The sequence below is a fragment of the Typopeltis vanoorti genome, chromosome 14, assembly GCF_054136105.1.
Source record: "Typopeltis vanoorti isolate ZY-2024b chromosome 14, IOZ_Tvanoo_1.0, whole genome shotgun sequence".
Classification (NCBI taxonomy): Eukaryota; Metazoa; Arthropoda; class Arachnida; order Uropygi; family Thelyphonidae; genus Typopeltis; species Typopeltis vanoorti.
In genome coordinates, this window is record NC_143562.1 from 30515761 (window position 1) to 30534971 (window position 19211).

Sequence of the window (19211 nt, forward strand, 5' to 3'; positions counted from 1 at the left end):
CAGGCATGTCAATGGCTCGGTCACTTCTCTCTGAATCCTCATTACAGCCTCCTGATACCCAATAAACCTAGATGACTGAAAAAGTTGGTAAAATAGCTTCAAGGATTACTTGGATGTTGAAAAATACACTTCCCTATCTTTACTTGTTAGTGTATTTTTCAACATCCAAGTAATCCTTGAAGCTATTTTACCAACTTTTGCAATATGCCCTCTGAACTTCAACTCATTGTCCACCATTATCCCCAAGTCCACAGCCGCATCAAATTTCCTGTAATCCAGTACCATCAACATGATATGTGTGTGTGTGCAACCTTTTCAATTTTCGATCCAAAGTGCATAAACTTACATTTTCATCATCATCATAATCATGCATATCAAGGATTTAGGCCTAGCATGGCCTGTTCCGTCCTTAGAAGTCATCGTTGAATCATTTAAGAGGACATCCTGGTTTTCTTTTTCCTAATGGCTTGTATTTTAAGGCTTGTTTTGGTAATCTTTCTGTTTTCATTCTTTAAATGTGTTCCATCCATTTATGTTTATATTTTTTAATTTTTTCTATTACTGGTTCTTGGTTTAATTCTTTCATAATGTCTTCGTTTCTTTTGTGATCAAATGGGGTATACTTTGCAGTTTTTCTCATAAACTTCATTTCTGCTGTTGTTAATCTTTGTTTTTCTTTTTGTTTTATTGTCCAGATTTCGCTTCCATACATTAAGACCGGTAAGGCTAATGTATTGTATACTTTTAGCCTGGTTTGTTTTTGAACTAGGTTTGGTTTAAATATAGAGTTAATTACACCTGTTATTTTTAAATATTTTGCAATTTTTACGTTTATATCTTTTTCATTTTCATATGTGATCGTACATCCTAGGTAGTTAAATGAATTCATCTGTTCTAAGATCTTGTTATCTATTACTATTTTAGTTCTTTCTGGATCTTGTCCTTTAAAGGCCATAGTTTTTGATTTTTCTGTTGATATTATCATACCATAATCTTTGGATATCTCATTTAGATCTAAAATAGCTTTCTGTAGTTTATCTTCAGAATTTGTAATTATCATTTGGTTGTTGGCAAAGAGGAGAGTGTTTAAGTTTAATGTTGGAGAAAGTTTAATTCCTTGATGTAAATTTTTATTCCATTTTATTATTATTTCATTTAAGTAGATATTAAAAAGAGTTGCTGAGAGGGGACATCCCTGTCGGATCCCTTGGTTTATCTCTCTCGTATATGATAGCTCGTGATTTAATCTTATTTGTATTTGATTATTTTCATATATACTTGTGATAGCTTTTAGGATATTATTTGGTATTTGTCTTTCTTTTAATATGTTAAATAATATGTTTCTTTTAACTTTGTCAAATGCTTTTTCAAAGTCAATAAATGCAATATGTGTTTCTACATTGTATTCTCTTCTTTTCTCTATTATTAATTTTAGGCAAAAGGCCTGGTCTATACATGATCTTCCTTTTCTAAATCCATTCTGTGCTTCTAAAATAAAGTTTTCGGAATATTTCATTAGTTTGCTATTTAAGATTCTGCTATATATTTTGTAACAGGAATTTAGTATACTGATACCTCTATAGTTTTTAGGGTCATCTCTATTACCTTTTTTAAAGATAGGAATCACAATTGCTTTTTTCCATTGTATTGGGGAGAACCACATAAGTGTGCTATCTTTTCCATTACTATTTTGTTATTCTCTTAATTTTACACCATGTCATTCATAGAGTCACTCATACCACTTGTAATAATGATAACTATGCCAATCACATTATCACACATTTTGTCTTTCCACTCATCATTATCCTTCTTGTAAGAAGAATTCTTGTGTTGTCATTATTAATTATCATTCGTCTTACTCTCTTCACAGTTCTGGCATTTGGTCATGAAACACTTATGACAAACATGTTCTCCAATTCTGTTCTTCTTCCATAAATCTCTCATTCTGCAAAAGGTCATACATTTCACACATGCTGCAGCAAAGATAATCGTACATCAAAATCGCCTGCCATTGTTCTGTGCATTGAAGAAAAATATTAAAACTTTTAAAATTAGGAAATTAAGCACACTACCTTTAATTACTAAGGTACCTTTAACCAAGATCTACATCATCATCAAATTCTTGACATATACCCTCAGAGTGTATACAGAATATTATAATAGTACTAAAAAAAAAAAAAAAAAGACCACATCGTTACTAACTTCCTTTTGAAAATATCCTCCAAATTAACTTGTTATCTGTCAACATTCCAATACTATCAGATCATATATTTATCTCTTCTAAGGCACTTTTTACTGTATCAGACCATCTAGATCTCGTCTTTCTCTGGATGTTTTTCCTGCCATCCTAGGGGAAAAAAACACTTGTTTTGCTAATCTTTCCTCTCCCATTCTGTTTAGGTGACCATATCACCTGAAATTAGCTCTGCAAACACATTCCTGATGTTAACAATGTCAAGGTCTTTCATAATATTCTAACTTAACCTACTTCTAACCAAGACCCTTGATTTATTAGTCACATTCCCACACCAGACATATTTGAATTATTCAAATAACCAGCATGTACTGCAAATTTGAATAATTTAAATTTACAGTACTAAAAAAACTGTTAACAAATTCAAGCCTTTTCATGTAAAGCCACCTAGAATATACAGAGTGCCAAAAACTCACTAACAACATATTACCCTAAGCCCAATAGTTGATAGTATAAATAGTCCTACATACAAACTTGCTAAACATTTTGGCTAAATTACTAGCCTCCCCCAATATTAATTTTGTTCACTTAAAAGTATATTAAAAATCCTTATTTTAAAAAGTTCAGACATAATGCTTAGTTTCAATATTACCATATTTGCCGGTGTATAAGACGCATTTTTTTCTTTGAAAATAGGTCTGAAAAACAGGGTGTGTCTTATACGCCGATACTCTGTTTTTTATTATTTTCATTTCTGGAAATTTTCTCTGTTCCGACTTACGATGTCTTCCTTGCGGTGTGCGAGAGCATTCCGGTTACGTAGAGTTCAGTGGATGCATATGCTCTGTCATCAACAATCACAGCTGTTTTCCTATGCATTTAAACTTTCCAATTGTTGTCACGGGTGTTGTGATAAATTTCTGCCGTTAAATTTTCTCTAAATTTCTTGGCAAATTATGGCTGAAAAACGTCGGCATTGTTACAGTATTGCATTCAAGCTACATGTGTGATTGAATATGCTAAAGAACATGGAAACAGGTCTGTAGAGAGACATTTCGGGCCGCCCCCAACTGAGAAAATGATAAGAACTTGGTGGAATCAGGAAGAGGATCTAAAAAAAAAAAAGCAACTCACAGTAAACATAACCTATGAAGTGGAACTGCAAAATGGCCAGAACTTGAGGCAGAACTGAATACTTGGATAGGTATTTGTTGAAAGTAGACCTACTTATTACTTTATATTTGAAATGCTATAAATTCATTATAATATTCAGTGATAAAGTTTTTTCCCTAAAAAATGTGTACAAAACAGGGGGGCATCTTATGGCAAATACAGCTATTCAGTTTTCACTAAATGTAGCATTAACCAAGATCCTTGAATTTTAATGATTTGAATGATCATATTTGAATCATTAAAATTTACAGTACATGCTGGTTATTTAATATGGAAAGGGAAAATATACAAACAACTAGATGGGACAACCATAGGTTCTCCCCCCCCCCCTCCATTAGACAACTACATAGAATACTTTTGGTTTTGCTAAGCTACTTATGATATATTTACCATTAGGCCACATGGTTTAGACACATTAGATACATTTTTAGTGCATTTAAATAGCCAACACCCTAAAACTCACATTCCAAAGGAAAAGGAATCAATTAATTGTCTGTCCTTTCAAAGTACTAGTCATATGTCTCCCAAATAGTTCATTTTTTTTCTTTTATAGAATTATTTATAGAAAATCTACACATAACAAAAGATATCTGCACAAGTAATTCTACCACATTCCAGTTCAACAATATGGCATCCTAAAAACACTAATTCACAAAGCTAGAGCTGTTTGTTCTGATGATAATGCTAATTACTACTGAACTCACCTACCTTCACCACACTTTATTAGCAAATGGCTATAATCCCCAAAATACAAAAAAAAAATACTAAATGTCCCTCACCTGATATGCTAGACCAACAAAACTGTTACTATCCCATATATTCAAGATAAACATCTGAAAAGATATCCAGCGTGCTTAATAAATATCAGCTCCTCAGCACATTTAAACCATATATTAAATTTCAAACCTTACCCATACCTAAGGACAAACTCTCTCCTTTATCACATCCAGGAGTATAAGAAGTGGCCTGTACTCGTGACCTGGCTTACTGTGGACAAACAGGAAGATCTGTTGATATCCGACTTGGAGAACATAAAAACTGCATTTGGCACTGATGCTATGGCAAGTTGAGATTGGCAGATTATGCCTTGGATATCCTTTCACATAAGATCAGATGGAGAAAAATAAAAGTGTTACACATAAGTCATGATAATGTCAGAAAGACTGTTTTTGAAATTAGCAGCAGCTTTAAAGCATTTCCCGAATTTCAACAAGAATGGACGTATCGATATGCCAAAAATCAGGGAGAGTCATTTTAAGATCAAATTAATACTAGTTAACTCTCTCTTTATTAAACAATAGATGGCATCAATTAGGACTTTGTTTCCATGCATTGCTCTTACAATTTTAAACTGTTCCCACTATTAACTAACTGTTGCTGTGTGCCTACTGTGACAAACTGTTTGTGTGCTCTGAGGATGCTAGGTATAATTCCAGCAAAATATCAGCAAAAAAGTAAATAAATATTAATTATTTTCTTACTATTCTCATGTTGTGAATTAAAACCATTAAATAAACTACACTCTTTTTCAGGTTATCTTGGAAGTAGCAGAATAAGCTACATTTCTGGCTTTTCTTACCATTTATACTATAGGCTTACGCTGCATAAAACAGTTCCTTAAATTTTTTACATTATCACATCATGTGGTACTTTGTATATAATTATTTTACTACTTCCTTACGTGCCGATGCTAGAATTATATGTTTCATACCATAAAATTGTTACAGGGAACTTATTTTTGGAAAATGCAATTATCTATCACATGGTCTCCAACAACCGACTTTACTTTACCTTAAACATGATGGAGATAACTGGTGATGTTGGCTCTTGTATTCCCATTTGCGGTAGTCCTAAATTAGTAATGCATCCCAAAGGCAAACCTCTGAAAAATGCATCATACTAAACGTTTATGCTTGTTTACGGATGAGAAATCCTGATGAGACAGCAGGCAATATCGTGAAGCAAACAGCAGAACTGACAGGTGTAAGCAGGATGGCAGTATACTGCATGAAGCAGAAACTGACCATGACCAGACAACTGCGTAAGGTGGGGAAGAAGAGACCTAGCGCACATGTTCAATGAAATACGATGGCTTTACGATGTCAGCAATTCATCAGAAAGTGCACAGTTGCTTCCAAAAGAACGAAATTCCTATGATACATAAGGTAATGACTGCTGTAAACAATGATGAAGATCTCTCTCTCACATTTCAACAACCTTACCAGTTGTTAAAGAACCTTCGTTTTGTAAAGGGATAAGTGTGTTTATGTATATATTATTGTAATAAAATATGTCATGTTTGGAAATGTGCATTGTGACAAGTGAAGGTCACTTCATAGCTTAAGCAATCACTGCTTATCTTAAGCCAGTTTATTATAATAAACTATATGACATCTACATTGTTACAGCCTATCAGTTAATTCCAGAAAATCCAAAGGCACATAGTCATATAGAGTCATCTTGGTGGTGCAATTTCATATTAGCAATCATAATGTAATGTTATACATAGAATGGTGTGATTCAGGCAATGACAGCTTTTAGGGGATTTTCTACGCATGTGCTTAGTTGCAAATGCGACACACTTCACTGTTGCCATAGTAACAGCAAACTAATATCCCGCTACCTTCGGAAGCGGTATGGCCTGTAGTATATTTCTTTACTTCCAAAAAAGAGTATAAATATTATCTCTCTGTGTCTCTGTCTACTGTGTCTCGGCATATTTAATTGCTCTACCTCACTTATGTGCTTAAACACCCACATTGGCCAAATCAAATTCCATATGCTTTCTGAGTTTTCACTGGTTCTGAGTGTTCCATCTTTTACACATCCAAATCCTCTTCAAACTGCCAACAGTCAAAACAACTTGCCTTTGTATTGTTGCATCCCATAAACCACTGATAAACTCATTATAGTTTCGTTTAAGTTTCTGCCTAACTTTCCATGAAGTCTGTCACTAATTTAGTGTTCTAACCAACAATCATCTTTTTTTTTTTTTAAATGAGAAGAGAACCACTCTCCCATTATTAACACAACTACAGTTTAACTTTATATAACAACCATGGAAATAACAAGTCATGGCTGTAATGAGCAAAAAAACATAATGATTTTAATTTACACATATTCCCATCTGCTCACTTTTATAACACGTGTACTATTATAATGGTGTAAAGATTTGTATGGTATAAAGATATACCATACAAATTTTGGCCAAGCATAATTCAGTAAATATGCAAACATTCTTAATTGCTCAGGCAGTTCTTGGAATACCCAAGTTTTCCAGTGTATAACCTCTAGTTCTCTTCCCTCACTTTACCCAAACACTGTCATGACTGTAAAGTCATTTAAAAATGAACCCTTCCATTGGAAACATGTCTATGGTTAGCAAAAAAGTCAAAATTATTCTATAATAAATTTAGTTTAACCCTTTATCCAAGTGTAAGTAAGCAAAGTTTGCGCCTGAAGTATCTTCAGGAGTAATTTCCCAATATTCTAAGTTTTGAAGATACTTCAGGTGCAAACTTTGTTTGCTTACACTTGGATAAAGGATTAAACTAAATATATAATTTATAGTCTAACCAAGTGAAAAAACTTCCAACATCCTTCTCTAATCCAGAGTAATTTAATCATAAGGTGTGACACCTTTTGGCAACTCATATATGGAAATATGACTTCTGCATTGCTTCAACCTTGGTATCACCCCTGGGTCTGGCTCCCACTGAAGAGACTTCAATAAAGGTCGAAACCAGTCTGGGTAGTGACCCTTCCTATAATGCATAGCATTATACATATCTGCAAGATGTGCTTTTCATTATGGGGTACTAATCAGTCCACCTTTGCCACGAGTTACCCCAGTCCTGAAGATACTTCAGGTGCAAACTTTGTTTGCTTACACTTGGATAAAGGATTAAACTAAATTTATTGTAGTCTAAATTTATTTAACTAAATTAGATTAAACTAAATTTATTATAGTGTCGACATTGCAGAAGAATAAGGATGTTTTCATGTCAAAAATATGTAAAAAAATATAACCAAAACCAAAAAATTTAGAAAGTATGACCTTACAAACATCGACGAACTATTGCTAAACATCTTGGATGCGACAATTTTGTATGCAACGATAGTTGGCTGGAAATCAAGATTATTATTCATTAGCACTGTTTTTAATTGTTTTAAAATGATAGAAAAATAAATTGTGTTTAATATTAAGCATATTGTAGTTTACACAAGCATATTCATACAAATAATATCTAGGTATGTAATTATATTATTTTTTTCTCTAATACTTTCATCTAATACAACATCTTGTATATCTTTCATCTAATACATTTCTTATATTACTAATACTTTCTATACTAATACTTTAGTATTAGTAATACTAATACTTTCATCTTTCATCTAATACAACATCAACATATACCTTGGATCAAAACTAACAGAAACAATAGATGAACTCAAAACAATCAAACACAGAATAGCGATAGGATGGACCACCATGGGAAAATTACAGAAAATCTGGAAAACAAACAAGATATCTAAGCAAGCCAAAATCAAATTATATGAAGCAATAATTATACCAGCAGTCATCTATGAAGCAGAAGCGCAGACAGTTAAAAAACAGAGAGGAGAAAAAACTGCTGGCATTTGAAATGAAATGCTTAAGAAAAATAAATAGAACAAGTTGGATAGAAAAGAAAACAAACATCACAGTCAGACAAGAACTATTGTATAAAAAGACAATAATAGAAAAAATTAGAAAACAACAACTGAGATGGTTTGGACACACTGTACACATGGACGCAGACAGACTTCCTAATGTCCTAATCAATACTTTTCCAACTGAAAAAAGAAGACCCGGAAGACCAAGAATTACCTGGCTGAAATTAATAAAGAACATCTTGGGATGCAGAACATATAAGGAACTTTTTCGAACAGCAAGGAATAGAGAAGACTGGAAGATCCTGCTCAAGAGAAGACTCAACCCGTCTTAGACAGAAGAGAAGAAGAGAAGAGAAGAGAGAAAATACTTTCATCTTTTTTTTTTTTTTTATCTGACCAAACATACACAAAAGGTCACAATTTGCCACATATGGCAAATTAATGCCATATGTAAGCAATCTTTTCTTATCTATTCTTTTATCGAGTTATTGAGAACTTAAAAAAATAGGAAGTAGATTTAATCATCACTGATATAGTGAGTAATGGTTATAATGAGCACCAGAGGACTCTCTCAGTCCTCTGGTGTTATGTTCTAGGACTGGTAGCCTAGAACATAACTGTTACCATGGATAGGCTAAGAGTTAAATAACTGAGGAATCTTAGTCTACAGACCAAACAGAATTCTTTCAGGATTCTGGTAAGTAGGATGGTGGTCTCACAGCAAATAATGAAAATCAGCTACCCACTAAAATTGCTTTGATATAAGCAGAGATTTGGAACCCATTATGATCTATATTAGATCATAATGCTGGGCAACCCACTACCAAAGATTAAAAGTCATTCTAGGAATGTTATTGCCACACCTTGCATATCTTAAAATTTGTAAAACAAAACTACTAGTTAACTGTATATAGCAAACTACTCTTTTTCATACCATGAAAAAGAGTACTTTTTCCATGAAATTTCATACTCCTCAAACATCAAAAATACTGCTTTTACAAGCCACTTTAGATCTCCAATTAGCAGAGTGCTAATCTCACATCAGATAATGAAAACTATCTATCACCTTAAGACATTCACAAACATCCATAATATTTGAACTTAATAGCCTGTAGGTTGGAGGGCAAAGACGATCCACTTGGTTAACCAAATCGGCAAACTACTTGAGGGCTCATGATACTTGGACAGACCATTAGTTTTAAGTTCCCCTAACTACTTAGGAGAACTTGTAAACTTCATAAAAATAAAACTTCAGTCAGCAAAAGTTATGTGCAATGAAAGCATTGACATAATGTCAATGTAAAAATCTCTAAATAAGGCCCTAAATTGCCAGATCCCTAAAATTTGGCATAAAACACTCATTTTTAACAAAAAATTTGCCTTTGTCAATGAATAATGATAGCTCAATTATCTAATACACCAATTATATGGGATTTGACCACTTAATCAAGCCTACTGGATTATACCACTTATAAAATCTTTATATCTCATTATTTACATATTTCAAGTTGAATATTATCTACTCCTGATGCCAAACATCTCTTATAGTACTATAGAGAAGTGTGCTATTTGGTTGTGAAGACCAATCAAAATCTCATAAGATACATTAAAAAAAATATAAGGTGCATTTCCCAGACCTTTTCAGTTTCAGCTGAGTCAGCCAGTGTTAGATAAAGGTGGCAAGGCTTATTATTCCAGAAACTCAGGTTTTTCCATCCACAAAACAAACTGGCAGAGTGACAGACTGCTACAGTGTTTGTGACAGTTTTGAAGTAGGAAATGATTTTCATACTAGGATACAATACCCCCACTCTGTTTATAGGAGGCTTGAAGTCTTGCTTTTGTAATCTCCATTTACAGTCTACAGAACAACCTTCATTTATGTTTTACCTAAAAATGACAATCTAAACATTCAAATTAACACATTTCCTCTTCTCAAAAGTTACCACAGTACTGAAATTCAATAAGTTTAACAATATTTCACATCTAAGATTAGTATAAAAAAAAAATTTATAAAGATAAAGTAAAAAACCCCAATACCAATTTTTTTCCTTCAAGATTCTTTTAGAATTATGTACTAATTATGAAATTAAAAGAGAATAATGCTTTTTTCACCATTTTAATACCTAGCTGTTTTTTACTACTAATGAAATCACTGTTAACTCTAACAGAAACAAATTAAGATATCTAACCTATACTTAAATAAAGTGAGTTAGTTAAAATGCTGAAGAGTTTCCTAAAGTGGTTTCCTTTTATACTCCTATATAATTCATCCGTTTCCTTAGTTGAATTTATGAAAATGGGAAAAAATAAAATAACATACCAACTAAACCATATGAAAGGAACTTGTTGACAGCTGATAAAGCCAACCCAGTAACTGGACCCGTGGTGTTTTCTGATCGGATAACATCAAGAAAAGGTGACAAATATTCCGTTGGCTCAAGATCTGAAAGATCACTCACATGATTTAAAACTTCCTTTAAGTTGGAAAAATTGTGAAGCAGAGTATCTTGATCTTCTTCCTGCAAAATAAATCACAATATCAATTTTTAACTCATTTTATAAAAATGAAAGCTCCACATAAAACACACACTATCAGCTCTTTCACAATAGAAAAGTGATAACTTTTCAACTTGCCTTGACCAATTTCATAAAGCCTCCACTTCATTAGTAACAGACTGTGAATTTGAATTCCCAGTATGGGATAATATTTCTGAAACTGATGTGATATGGGCATCTTGATTATATGAGATCAAAAGCGACATAAAAGAGCCAAGTTAGATCTCTAGAGCAAAAAATATCTGATAAGTCAGGTATCTTTTATTATAATCACAAACATTGTGATTATATCTGATTATATTATAAAAAAAAAAAAAAATCAATAAATGAAAATATAGTGAGTTAAAGATTAGAACTAGATGGATGAGAATAACTAGATAAATGTTAGAAGAAAAACAAAGCATGAAAGCCAGAACTATGTGTAGAACCAGATTGAAAGCAAAACTTTACACACATTCATGCTCATTTCCTGAAGTCATGCCCTAGTAAACATAAATAATAAAAAGCAAACAAATTATAGCTCTATTAATATTAATTGCATATTACTACTGGTGACAAAATATAATCATGGAAATTTTTCAATTATAATTATATTAAAAAAAAAAAAGCAAAAACAATTTGGGATGGGTAACAATTGTAAACACTTTTACTTTATATATATAAATAATCAATCCTACCCATGAAGTTGACATTTATTGTCGTCGTCATCACATCATCAATTTTTGATGATGACGGCATCATCAAAAAGTGATGATGCCATCGTTCAATCTCTAGCTGTTCTTATTTTAATTGTTCTTATGATAGTCAAACACAATTCAAATTTCATTACTGGTTTCCTATGAACAACTGACTTCCAAACTGATCTATGTTTTATTAGTTCTTACACTTTGATCTTCTAAAGAACAGTTAACTACATAAACTGATCTATTTCTTGATTTTCCACTTGATATTTTTCCAACCAACTTCAGGTGCATTTTGTAAAATGGGTAATCACCTATAAAAGTTGTCTGTATGTATGCAAGTTATTCTAGCTCTGGATGGAATTTTACTAAATTTAGCACTTGGAATACCATACAAAAAAAATGTCCAGCCATTCCAATTTTTATTTTAACTGAATAATTTACAAGGATAAAATTTAGAACTCACCATCAGGACATGCATGCACTCAAGTGCAAACCCACACACAAAGTTCATTAATGCAATTTTTGCTTCAATTAGAACATTTTATTAGCAAAATTTGACAAAATGATTTGAACTGACATTGACAATTCCACACTGGCTGGATAGAATTTAGTGATGAAATTTAGTATTTAGGATCTCTATTAAAATTTGCTGAATAATTTTAATTTTGGTTTCAACTGGACCATTTGTGGTAGCAAAATTAGGTCAGAAGCTCCAATCAGTTCTCTACATTTCCTTAAAAAACAATGTGGAAATCTCCTCTTGGTCATCTAGCTTTGACTCTTACGTGATCCCCATAGACATATTAATGTGCAATTTGACTGGTAAAAGTTTTTTATCATTTCTTCAGTGAAATGATATCATGATTAGCAATGTAACATCATACGGCTTGTTCTAAATTTGAATGATCAATTGTTTGTATTCTACCTTGTAAAAGACTGTTTCCTGTCAAGCCACTGATGATAGTTTGTTATTTTCAAACTGAAATATCAGGCAATATATTAAATATTCTTCTTGTGCTAACGTGTTGACTTAATTTCATGTCACAAGTTTCTCTCAAAAACAGAGTCCACTAGTATATTTGACTTAACTTAATGAAGAGGAGGTTTCCAGATAAACTCAAGTGTGCCCAGAGACAGTAAATATGAACAATAGTAAGTGGAGTGCACTACTGAAACCAAATTTTCAGAAGAGTTGGTTGAAATTCTCCATGTATATAAGCAAAGAATATAATACTATATCGTTCATGTCCTTTCCAATTTAAACATACCTTAAACAACCATAAAAAAGTCAAGAAAGGAAAAATAGATTTCATGAAGAAAAAGGCAAACCATCCAAAGCAAAGCCGCTTCCCAAATATACAGTATATGTGGCCTCAGCTCCAACCTCGGTGGTGTTCACCTTTCTGTTCAACCAAACCATGTCAACTTTTCCTAACAAAAACTCAAATTTCAACTTTATAATCACTATTCATCTCATGTTTTCCAATTACGAGTATATCCTCTGACTTTTTCTGTTCAATAGCAGCATTTGCTTATGTTCTTTCTATTTTGTCTGAGATGAAGTTACTATCTTCTCTTTTTGTGATTTTATTTAGATTAAAAAATTCTCTGCCTCATTCTATGGTTTGTTTATTATTTCTATCACTTTCCTAATGTTGCCATACATTTTAATCTTTTTTATTTTTCTTTCTTTTTAAATTTATTTTCTCCAGACCATCTTTCCTAATTTGGATATTTTAATATTTACACATCAACTGAATCCTTAACTACATGCTCCAATTCAGCAGACAGAAGCAGAAACATCCATCACCAAATATCTCAAGATTTTTTTTTTTTTTTTTGGAATTTCGTGATTGTTCACTACTCCAACTAGCTATTCTTTTCCAAATGTACTGATTCCACAGATGGAGTAGCAGACACTTACTGTCATCAAATATCTCACAAAAATTGTTCACGTCTACTAGAAAACCAGGTAATCTTAATCACTCTTGATTTACTTTAATAGATCTTGTTAACACTCAAACCTATCTTATTTCTCACAAAAAAAAAAATTTCTTCTGATACAAATCTCTGGGCAACTCAAAAATTTTTCTTAGGATAACTGTAACTTCTACTTTCTCTTGGCATAAAAATATTACAACAGTTCCAAACAACTATTAACTCTATACAACTTGCAAATCAATTCACTCCCTTTCACATAGATGCTGCATTGCTGCTGCTTGCATTTTCTTCTGTCTTGTATTTTAATAAATATTGATGTATGTAACTTTAAATATGGGAAACAATGAATATTAGAGCTTATGCTCTGCCCTGATAATATCTCTGTAACAAAATATGTGACTCATTACTAAATTATTAATTTTTCTATAGTGCTTTTCATTCCATTAACCACATTACGAAAACTAAAGCCATCATGATTTTTCTTACTTTTTTCTCAAGTATGCTTGTATCCTTGATTATGGAATCATAATTATATTCATGCATATCTTTTCATATGTCTGTATATTCCAAGCATACTTGCTTATCTTTCTAGGAACACTTCATAGGAAAATTACTGTTTAATTTTCACATCAATTCAGTTTTATTTCCCTAGTTATGAAAAGGCACAATGAGAACTATTCAATTACCTGTATCTGACCTTCTGATAATGCATTCCAAATTATAGAAGAATAATACAAACATATGAATACTATCTACTTGTTAAATTTAATCTTATGTGAATCACACTTAAAAAAGGTTGTAAAGCTATTTTCCATTGGTACCATGGAGGAGGGGCTAAGAGTATATACATTACTGATTAAATCTTTCTGTGTTAGAATTGCAAGTACAGATATTAAAACAAATAAAACTTGTTACCACAATATTAAATCTAGTATATCTCAAACTTGCAATTTTATATTATGCTATTCTTTTATAGAAATATAAATGCAAAACACCTCTATAGAAAGACTATAGGGTGTTTGCAGTTTTCACTAAATTATATTAATGTAACATTGATTTTTCTCTCATGATATGATGGCTGCAGGAAAGCAACAGCTACCTTATAAACTACCTTAAAGCAACAGCTACCTTCTAACCACAATATTATATATTGTGGTTAGAGAGACTGATGTCCATATATATATATATATATATATATACACACACACACATATTAGGATAACCAAGTAATTTTAGGATAACCAAATAAAACTTATATATATATATACACACATACATACATACACACACATATATTAGGATAACCAAGTAATTTTATAAGCTTGGTTATTTTTACTCCTAATCCCAAGTAAGCAAACAGTTAAGTTTGCGCTTGAAACATAGTTCAAGTCTAAAGATGGTACAACACCAGGGCAACTCATTGTAAAGGTGGGTAAAGCTCTGATCACTATTCTTAGTATTTCCCATAATGTAAAGCACATCTCACTAAAAGATGTATACTGCAATACATTATGGGTGGGGTCACTACCCAGACCGGTTTCAACCTTTTTTGAGGTCTCCTCAGTGAGTAGCTAGACCCTAAATGCCAGGGTTTTAGTAATACCAAGATAACCAAGCTTATAAAATTACTTGGTTATCCTAATATACAATATCCCCAAGTTAAAAATTCATTTTCATCTATATCTCCTCCAGAGATTTTCATTAAAAATAAAAACACCTAGTAGCAACTTGTATAGGTAAAGTTGATAAGGCTCTGTATTACTAAAACCTTGGTATTTAGGGTCTAGCTACTCGCTGAGGAGACCTCAAAAAAGGTTGAAACTGGTCTGGGTAGTGACCCCACCCATAATGTATTGCAGTATACATCTTTTAGTGAGATGTGCTTTACATTATGGGAAATACTAAGAAGAGTGATCAGAGTTTTACCCACCTTTACAATGAGTTGCCCTCGTGTTGTACCATCTTTAGACTTGAACTACGTTTCAGGCGCAAACTTAACTGTTTGCTTACTTGGGATTAGGAATAAAAATAACCAAGCTTATAAAATTACTTGGTTATCCTAATATACAATATCCCCAAGTTAAAAATTCATTTTTATATATATATATGTGTCCATTATATATATATATATATATATATATATATATATGTGTGTGTCCATTATACTACAAAAATTATTCCACAATCTTTTTTTTTTTTTAATCAAATACTGCATACCGGTGACATATGACATAGTACAGCAAGAAATCAAAACAATGGAATGCATGCTAAATGACTTATTTAGGTACAATACTGGAAACCCAAGGTCAACTGTGGCAAACATCATTAAAAGATGGATATGTGATTGAGCATGATGAATTTATGCATGTGGCAAAGAACATCTTTAAAGTAATTAGAATGAATACTGTTACCTACTCTTGATAGATTACGTCTTTTAATGGAAGCTGAAATAATAACATTCATAAAATAATGGTGAAAATTAAAACCAAGAAACAGTCAAGTAGATCATATAAAATGAGAGGGAAAGGTAGAAGAGGTTTAAAAAGGTTGTTTGATCCTCCTGTAATGCATTTGCAGATTTTCTCAACTATGAATTTAGGATATTTACACTTGTATAAGCTTGAGCTAAAATATTACATAAAACATTATGAAGGAAAGTGGTATTAAACCTGATATCAAAATTGAAGATGTTGATCTCAGCTTTTTACTTTATGCAGATGTTATACTTTTAAATAAATCTGGTACAAGTCTGAAAGAATCCCAGACTAAATTGCATTATTGTTGAATTGAGTTGGTATGAAAGTCAGGAACAACAAGACAAAGAAAATAGGCAGAAGCATTGAAAATATCAACTGCATTGTGAATGGAGAACTTATAGAACAAGTAAAACATTTTCAATTTTTAGTGAAGATGGTAAATTAAATATGGAAATAGACAACAGAATCAACAAAGACAGGATGGTAGGAAGTCAACTTAATAAATTGATATCAAAACACTAAATTAGCTGAATACAAGACAGAGGTCAAACCAATTTTAACTTGTGGATCTGAGAGCTGAGTTAGAAATAAAACTCTTGACCAAAGACTAGAGACCACAGATATGAGAGTCCTGAGAAAGATTAGGGACATATGGCATCAGTGGTGTCATATTAAAAATGAGAATATTAGGAAAGAACTTGACATTGTTAACATCCATTAATGTGTTAGCAGAGTTAATCTCAGGTGGTGTGGCAACTTAAAAAGAATGGGAGAGGAAAGATTAGCAAAACAAGTGTTCTCGTTGGCAGGTAAATGACCCAGAAGAAGACTAAGATGTAGCTGGATTGATACAGTAAAAAGTGCCTTAGAAGACAGAAATATGAGATCTGATAATGTTGGAGTCTTGGCAGGTAACAGATTGATTTGGAGGAAAATTGTAGTTAAAGCTGTAATTTAAAAAAATTGTAGTGTTGAATTCTTGTAGATAAACTTATATGTTGGGTTATTCATGACTTTAAATTTTTCAGGAAATGACAATGCATACTAAAATATTAATTAAAAAACTATAATTAATACCTTCCAATATTTTGGCAATGTTACAGTGTCATCTTCTTGGAACATAAAACTATGATATGTGCATGGAGGCACTAACAACAAGCAAATGAGGCTGAAGAAGGTAACCGGTACTGGTCCTAGAGTCTTAAAGATGCCCTCTAGCGGGCTAAATTGGGTTGTCTTGGCTGTTGGGCTTAGGATATGCAAGCTTCCCAAATTTGGAGCAGTCTTATGCACTCAAATTTGTTGAGGTTTAGGAAGTTTTTTTAGAGCTGAGGCTGATTCCAGGAATAATCTTTCTTATTTATATTTTCTACGGTATGGTAAAGTGGATTTCTTCCAGTGTATTCTGTGGTGGGTATCTACTGCATGGTCAGCAAGTCCTGAGTGGCTGTACTGGTGAAACGGGATGTAGTCTTTGTGTTTGGATATCCTGATATTAGCTGTCCTGCCTGTTTGGCCATAGTAGGTTACTTCTTGGCCTGTGGAAGTGACTAGCAGACTAAAACCTTTCAACTCTAGACCCCCCCCCCTCCCCGAATATACAGACTACCAAAAATCCATAAGCAGAATGTGTCATTACGTTCCATTGTGGAAGGCATTGATTCTGCCACATACAAATTAGCCAAACATTTAGCCAAAGTGCTCACACATTATACTGGCAACACACTACCATGCATAAAAAACTCAGCCCACTTTAAAACCAGTATAGAAACCCTCTCACTCTGACATAATGGTCAGTTTTGATGTCTCGCCTTATTCACAAATGTCCCACTCAAAGATACCTTGGATCTCAACCAAGCCAAATATCCTCCTGATATCTCAGCCCTATTTCAGTTCACCATGAACTCAGGCTATTTTGTTTGGCAAGGAAAATTCTACAAACAGATAGAGGAGACAGCCATGGGCTCTCCACCCTTGAAAAACTTCTTTATGGAGACTTTTGAAGAAAAAGCCTTAAACTCGGAGAAACCAGAGTTTAAGGCTTTTTCTTAAACTAGAAAAACCCACTGTCTGGCTATGCTACGTGGATGATGTGTTCGCTATTTGGCCACATGGCTGAGATACACTCTACAACTTTTTAACACACTTAAACAAATCACCACTCCAGAATCCAGTTCACCTTGGAAAGGAAAACAACAACAGTCTCCCTTTTCTAGACACTCTGATTACATGCCAGCCTGATGGATCCCTGGCTTTCTCTGTTTACAGAAAACCAACCCATACAGGTAGATACATTCACCAGCAATCATACCCTCTCCCTCACAACAATATGGGATTGTAAAAACCCTATATAACAGGGCTAAATTAATCTGTTCATATTCCTCATAATCTGTTCATACCCCTCTTCCTCCCTTCATAACAGAGATTACATTAAATCTATCACCATTCCTTATATCCAGGGCACATCTGAAAAGCTAACAAAAATCCTAAAAAAAAAATGACCTGACTACCTGTTACAAACCATATAAAAAAACTGGCATCTCTTATCTGCTCCACCAAAGACCAGCCACTTCCCCTAGACCTACCTAGAGTATACCAGGTCCTTTGTAGTTGTAAACTGTCCTACTACAGCCAAACAGGCAGGACAGCTAATATCAGGATATCTGAACATAAGGACTATATCCATTTCCACCAATACAGCCACTCAGGACTTGCTGACCATGCTATGGACACACGCCACAAAATACACTGGAAGAAAGCCACCTTACTACACCGTAGCAAATATGAAAGATTATTCCTGGAATCAGCCTCAGCTCTAAAAAAACTTTGGGTGCATGAGACTGCCCCAAATTTGGGAAGATTACATCCTAAGAACATCAGCCCAACAGCCAAGACAACCTAATTTAGCCTGCTAGGGGGCACCTTTAGGACTCTAGGTGGCACCTTTAGGACCAATGCTAGTTGCCTTCTTCAGCCTTATTTGCTCTTTGTTAGTGCATGTGTGCACATATCATGGTTTTATGTTCCCAAAAGATGGCAATGTAACATTGCTGAAATACTGGAAGGTATTGATTAAAGTTTTTAATATTTTAGTATATGTTGTCATTTCCTGAAAAATGTAAGTCATGTAATGTTGAAGTTAGTAATGATGTTTTTCATTTGATATGATAGTACTACAATATTCATGTAGTACTATCATGTCCTGTACATCCCTTAATTATACATGTCAGGAATTTGATGTTAATGATGAAACATCACAACCTGATTTCAATGGAAGGACTTATGTACAATCCACATATCATTCCAATCAATTCTTGGGCTGGACTTGGGTAATAAGCAGACAGCAGCCAACTGAAAACCTGTTATGTGCAGTGCTAAATAAAGATACTTCAAATCAGATGTGTTTATGCATGGTAAACTACCAGCAGAATGCTATTTATGAAATTGTACTAAACCATCTTATAAGAATCATGGCAGTTGTGCAAATGTACTTCTCCTGGTTTGGATTAGGATCTCTTGTAGCAGGAA

At 33.1% G+C, this 19211-nt stretch overlaps 1 protein-coding gene across 1 annotated transcript in view; it reads right to left on the reverse strand.

The window, feature by feature from the left end:
• The window catches only part of garz (Sec7 domain-containing protein garz), a 405451-nt gene that overhangs the window by 376068 nt on the left and 10172 nt on the right, over window positions 1-19211 (reverse strand). Inside the window, exon 3 of the mRNA XM_090404320.1 lies at window positions 10347-10545. Within this exon, the coding sequence (XP_090260446.1) occupies window positions 10347-10545 (199 nt within the window). The remainder of the gene's footprint in view (window positions 1-10346; window positions 10546-19211) is intronic.